The sequence below is a fragment of the Ptychodera flava genome, chromosome 14, assembly GCF_041260155.1.
Source record: "Ptychodera flava strain L36383 chromosome 14, AS_Pfla_20210202, whole genome shotgun sequence".
Taxonomy (NCBI): domain Eukaryota; kingdom Metazoa; phylum Hemichordata; class Enteropneusta; family Ptychoderidae; genus Ptychodera; species Ptychodera flava.
In genome coordinates, this window is record NC_091941.1 from 6,120,550 (window position 1) to 6,126,901 (window position 6,352).

The following is a 6,352-nucleotide window of genomic DNA, read 5'->3' on the forward strand; positions in this document are numbered from 1 at the left end:
GTGCAATAGTGAAAAGGAAAAAAGATAAGGGTGGGAACACCTTCCCCCCCCCCCCCCATACACACTCACATGGGTACCTGCACACATTCACAATCAGAGAGTGAGATAGATGACAACACACTCATACATGCAAGGGAACATACACATGGTACACTTTTTCCTAGAAAGTGTTTTTCACTCTAAGAAGTCATTTCCTAGCGTATCTATCTCTATTGTTGATTTACACTGCCTATTTTGTTCTTCTCCAGTTGGGCAGATGCAGCCACGAATATTCAACATATTTCAGCCGGTTTCGATCAGGAAGCGGCTGCTGTCCTGATGGCAAGGATAGCGGTACACCGGGCTGAGAATGAAGAAGGCCCTGACGTACTGAGATGGTTGGATAGAATGCTGATCAGACTCTGTCAGAAATTTGGCGACTACCATAAGGATGACCCAAACTCGTTCAGATTCTCAGAAACATTTTCACTGTACCCACAGGTGAGTTTTGAAATCCCTGTCACCAAGGCTAATCAGCTATCAAGGAGAAACTTCATCCTCAAGGAGAAACTACAATTGGTAATGAAGTTTTATCTGATTTGATAATGTGCCAGGGGAGGTCAAGGCAGACAGATATCCGATTTAAATCCCAAACAGACAGTAGGACATCTCAATTTTGGAAATTCAGTTCTCAGTAAATCCTGATAACAGTTTGGAATCAAGCAGTGAATTGTACTATGTGAGTCTTTAACACATATCATACTCAGTTAATATAAACGGGAGACAGTAAAAAAAACATGCCACATCAGTTTGTTCTAAAATGTCATTCGGCGTTTCACTGTGTGGTAACCGCAGGCAGTAACCATGACAACATGGTATGAGCAAGATATTGATATACCGTGACTACAGTCTCATTTGTTTTGCTCACTGAATTCATCAAGTTGAATTAGGGCCAACGCTGTCATTGGTCTGAGTCAACAGGACAGTAATGAATGAAATTAATTTGAAGCCGGTATCGGAAATGGTTGAATGAACTCAAAGGAAATTTTGCTGAGAATATATATGGTTGAAGACAGGAGGGTTTTTGTCAGACTGTCATGTATAATCATTTCTTCACACCTACGCTCACCACAACTAAGAGGTATATCATAACCAGTCAAAAAACTGAATGCCCTCGGCTTGCTTCACATGTGTTACCATTCTTGGAAAAAGAACAGTGAAATTTCGATGCCTCAACACAAATGGTGATTCTGAATGTCTCTCAAGAATTGAACTTGAATGTTTTCATGAAAAAAGGGCAAGTAACAAAATACCTGCCGCAAACAGCTTTGTTCCATTCATTCCTAATTATCCTCAATAAATTTTACTTTCCGTCGCTCTACATCTTCATTCTATTGTGATGCTGCATTTCACTCAAAAGGAAGTCCCCGCTAAGCAGATTTGTGTTGCCTCTTTCAGTTCATGTTCCACCTGCGTCGTTCTCAGTTCCTGCAAGTTTTCAACAACAGTCCAGATGAGACGTCATATTACCGTCACTGTCTCATGAGGGAAGACCTAACCCAGTCACTCATCATGGTGCAGCCTATTCTGTACGCCTATTCCTTCAGTGGACCTCCTGAGGTAGGTGGAGAAGATACGGATATACTCTGCCTGAAGCGATGACATTCCAGAACAGCACAGATTAATGCGCATTTTCATCAATGGCGCTTTGTGGGCAACATTCATTTTTTCATCATTTTTCAGTTTTGTCCCTTCAGACTGTTTAAAAGTGACTCAATAAAATCTGAAGAGATCAACGATTTTTTTCTGAAGTTGTTAATTTCAATGATGGGCCAAATCTAATCTGATATTAACAGTGACTGCTTTCGCGCAAATATGTCAGATTACTTTAGAGACACATATGAGTTGTTCATAAGTGCTCAGGCAGTGGTACAAGTAACACAATATGTGCTTCAGGGCTTGAACTATCACAAAAGAAATTGATAAATGAAAATAAAATGAAGAAAATTTGGATCATCATAGGCCTCTATTTTGATGAACCCATAGTCTTATTAATCAATGAGGAATTTATTTTTAGGCTGTTGTAAAATGCCTCTTATTTTCATAGAAGATTTGAGGAATGTTTTGATCTCAATGAGGTCAGGATGGATGCCTTTTAGATACTCTAATAAGAGCAATTACTGTCGGATTATATTGGCCTAATCCCTTGCAAGGGGATTAAAATGAGTCAATGTAAAGGATTAAGTGTTTGGAATGAAAGGACATTAGGATTTCAGTGTCTTCTTTGATTACTTTCAGCCTGTATTGCTGGATAGCAGCAGCATTCTCCCGGATCGCATTCTGCTGATGGATACATTCTTCCAGATACTCATTTTCCATGGAGAGGTAAGTGTCATACTCATTTTCCATGGAGAAGTAAGTCTTGCCCAAAGTCACCTTCTGAGTGTGCTTTGGATTCTGATGAAAGCCTTGGCCATTTGTAAGTCCAACCAACTGCAATAATCATAATCCTCCAGTTGAGATATATTGATTTTTCTGTATGAATAAATTCCTTGATGAGGATTTTATGCTCCTGTAAATTTAAGCCAGACCTTACACAATACAATTTTACCATATCTGAATTCATATGCCTATACCCCTTGTTGGCCTTGGCCTAACCCTACCTGGCTTTGTTTGATATTACTTTCCTCCTCAGACAATTGCCTCATGGAGAAATCAAGACTATCAAAGCCAACCGGAGCATGAGAATTTCCGACAGCTTCTGCAGGCACCCGTGGATGATGGCCAGGAGATTCTGCAGACCAGGTTTCCCATGCCAAGATACATTGCATGTGATCATGAAGGCAGCCAGGTCAGTTTGGGGGAAAAATAGTTGAATTTTTGACAACCATAAGAAGGAAAGATTTAAAGTTGTAGTTGTAGCCTTTTGTTAGTTCAAGAGATTCTGCGCAGATCTGAGCTTTTTAACAAAATTTTAGATAGGCCTGTATCTGTACTTGTCCCTGGCACAAATTATTAAATGTCCCCAAGACATTATTTTGATTGTTGTTCAAATTTCTCAGTTCACAAGTTTAATATAGCAGCAATCAAAAAATGATTCTTTCACTGATATGGGGGAGCAAAATTACCCTAATAAATGTAACATATTCTCTGAAGAGAAATAGGGAAAAAAATGTAAAATGCTATAAATAGAAACCTACTAGAACTTAATACTGGTATCTATCTGCAGTCGTAGTCTCCTTTCATTTCTCTATCAGTAATTCTGCAGTCAAGTTCACCAGTTTGGAAATCCCAGATTTGTAGCCTGCTCGGGGAACAGTCACTTTTGGCAAACAATATATGTACAACTCAGGGCTTACTGAGATAACAAATGTGTCAGTGCAGTGGTGAAAAGGGTGTATTAAATACATGCCTAATGATATGGAACTTGTCATAATGGACTTGTTGTTTTTCCATGCAGCCAATCACAACCGTCAGAACTGTTTGAGTTAATCCTCGATATCTTTGTTTGCGTTAACTTGAGGGTCATTTTACGTTATATAAAATGTTGCTGGTTAAGCATCCATAAATAATGGAATTAGTCAACAAGCTTTCGCTTCAGCTGAAAATGATGGAGAAATTCCAGCTATATTGATGTTGTGTCACAGACAAGAAGTATTTTCACATGACTCAAAAGTATAATTGTCATGATCAGAAATTGCATGTGGGTCACTGTACGTATGTATGTCTGTGTGTCTGTGTTTGTGTGTGTTTGTGTGTGTATACAGTGGTATACTCATTTGACAAACAAAGTATGCATTTTCTATCCATATTTGTCCTTCAGGCTCGATTCCTGCTTTCAAAAGTCAACCCATCCCAGACTCACAACAATATGTACGCCTGGGGTCAGGTAGGCCAAACTTTCAATCAACGTTCTAGACTCCAACGCTAAAATAAATTCCACTCAATAAATAATTACAATATGTCATTTGTTGAATGCTGGTGGAGTGCATTTCTAGTAATTTAAAGATACGCATATGATAAGCAGACATCTGGTGTTAAGAAACCAATGAGCATGCAACAACAACTGCTGAATGGCAATGTAAACATGTTGAAATGAAATGTCTGGATGTGTGGTTACTGTGCTGTGGTAAATTCAGTATCTGTGTATGATGTTTTGATAACCTGCATGCTCCTTTCACAGCCATCTTCTCTGTAGTTGTATGTTTCTCTTCTCTACAAGATAGTTTTCTGTAAAGAGAATCTTATCTACACATGTATTACATAACAGGTTTATCATGAAAATTACTTTTACTGTGACTTGAAGTATTTTTTATTTATCATTGTATATAAAAGTAACAAGAATAAAATTGCAGGTAAATATGAAAGCTAAAACAATGGAATGTATCTTCGAAATTGTTGTCATGTATTGATTTATGTGGAGTTTAATTTTGACCGAAGATACTTTCCCCAATACTAACACAGTCGTCCAATTTTCTTTCATATCGGGTGTGTTTGATGGCATTTGTTGATGGGTCGGAACTCTTACAGACTGCGGTGGTACTTAAGACATTTTTATTTTATTCTCAGTTATATTCAAAGCATATTTTGTTTGGGTCAAGGTTTCCTGCTGTTGATTACCCAACTTTGCTCATTATCCATGCTGCATCACATAAAAACAAAAGAATTAGTGAGAATGCTCTGTGGTGGCTTCTATATCAGATTGATTTCACTGTGATATGAGCTGAATGCACTGGATGTCAATAAATGGCAAACACAATCCTTAATCTTCATGACATAAGAGACATTATATCGGTGAAAATTCATGATATCAAATTCATATTGAATATTTATGAAATAAAAACTTAACAACTGCTGTTGAACTACTGAGTATCAGATTTCTAAAAAACAATGAATTGATAATATGTGAATTTTGGAAGAAGTACCGTTGTTCGAAAAGATAAAATTCGATGATTTCAACAAAGCAATTGGTAACTGTGAACATCCTATCTTAATCAGGATGGTATTTTTATTTTTGTTTTATAGGAGGGTGGTGCGCCAGTACTGACAGATGATGTCAGTCTCCAAGTATTTATGGATCATCTCAAGAAGCTAGCTGTGTCCAGCTCATCATGAGCAACAAAACATCGTACTGCATACTGCACTGTACATGCAGTGAAACTAATGAAAGAGAAAACTTCTCAGTAATTATTTTAAGACAAGTACAGAGACACTCCCATCAATTTCTGAAAAATAGATTTTGACATAAGTAGTATGAAAGACAATGAGCATATTAACCCTTTGAGCACCCCTTTGTAAAATAAACCCCGGTCAATTTTTCTCAGATTTTTGCTAAAATTTTAGAAAAACCGTAGCAAATTAAATGTGATGACCATTTGGTCCAAAATTATCAAAAAATTACAGAAAAATTCATAAAAAATTGGTAAAATTTTGCACTAAAATTTTGGCGGGAGATAATTACAGCGCTCAAAGGGTTAAAGATATCCACTGGAAGATACAGTAACCAGCTACAAAGCACAGAGGAAGATCTTTATCTCAAACAATTTGAGAAGTAATGAAGAAAAGTAGCAGAAACTCTTTTAACACATTTTACATGATTTGATGCCTTTATGAGGAGTAATTATGTGCTCATCAAAATTGATAGTTGAAGAAGCCTATGTAAAGGGCATTGTGTAGTATTTGTTCCAAGTTTGTCTTGTTTTTCAATACCAACTAATCCACCTAGTAGTCAACTGTAAAGTGGGATTTCTCAAGAGAGGACACTGTCTAATGGCTCTGGTTCTCCAAGTCACCATGTACACATGAAACATTAAATGTAGTTTCAAGTATAGGTGCATTGTTCATCCTTTGCATTGCTCCGTAAAAGGTTGCTGAGTTAATGGACTGTGGGAGAAGATGCATTCATTGCCAAACATGTTCCAGATTTTACGGTCAGCAAAATAGATGATATGTCTAAAATTATAAGCATCATAGCTGTGTTTGGAAAACCAAAATTAAATTCAGTACACTATTCAGAAAAATTAACAAGAACACAAAATTTGCATTGTGATCAATACTGTAACTTTATGTGAACTCACTTCATGCTGGTTTGATTTTCAAAATAAAGCTGTATATATAAGCGTACATAGCTTCAACTGTCAGTGTTATTATTCAGCACCCATTTTAAATCCACCTAACTTTGATGACTTGTAGAGACTTTGATTTGTACAGCATCCCAGTGGTGACTAGATGTTGCAGTAGATAGTCTCTGATAATAGTTAAGTACTTTTACTACTGTGTATGTACATTGTACATGTCTTCTTGTTTGTGAAACCTGTTACCGTATTTGGAAATTTGTGTGTAGGTTCACTGTTTCACTTGTCTACACTATCGT

General features: G+C 37.1%; 1 protein-coding gene across 2 annotated transcripts in view; it reads left to right on the plus strand.

Moving 5' to 3' along the window:
* LOC139149095 (protein transport protein Sec23A-like) overlaps positions 1-6,102 on the plus strand; it is a 40,909-nt gene extending 34,807 nt beyond the window's left edge. The window contains exons 13-19 of one of the 2 annotated variants that reach the window (XM_070720647.1): positions 249-480; positions 1,438-1,599; positions 2,278-2,364; positions 2,675-2,830; positions 3,803-3,868; positions 4,510-4,518; positions 5,005-6,102. In XM_070720647.1, the coding sequence (XP_070576748.1) occupies positions 249-480; positions 1,438-1,599; positions 2,278-2,364; positions 2,675-2,830; positions 3,803-3,868; positions 4,510-4,518; positions 5,005-5,094 (802 nt within the window). In that variant the 3' untranslated portion in view covers positions 5,095-6,102. The remainder of the gene's footprint in view (positions 1-248; positions 481-1,437; positions 1,600-2,277; positions 2,365-2,674; positions 2,831-3,802; positions 3,869-4,509; positions 4,519-5,004) is intronic. The other variant, XM_070720648.1, reaches the window with a different exon arrangement.
* The last annotated feature ends 250 nt before the right edge of the window (positions 6,103-6,352 follow it).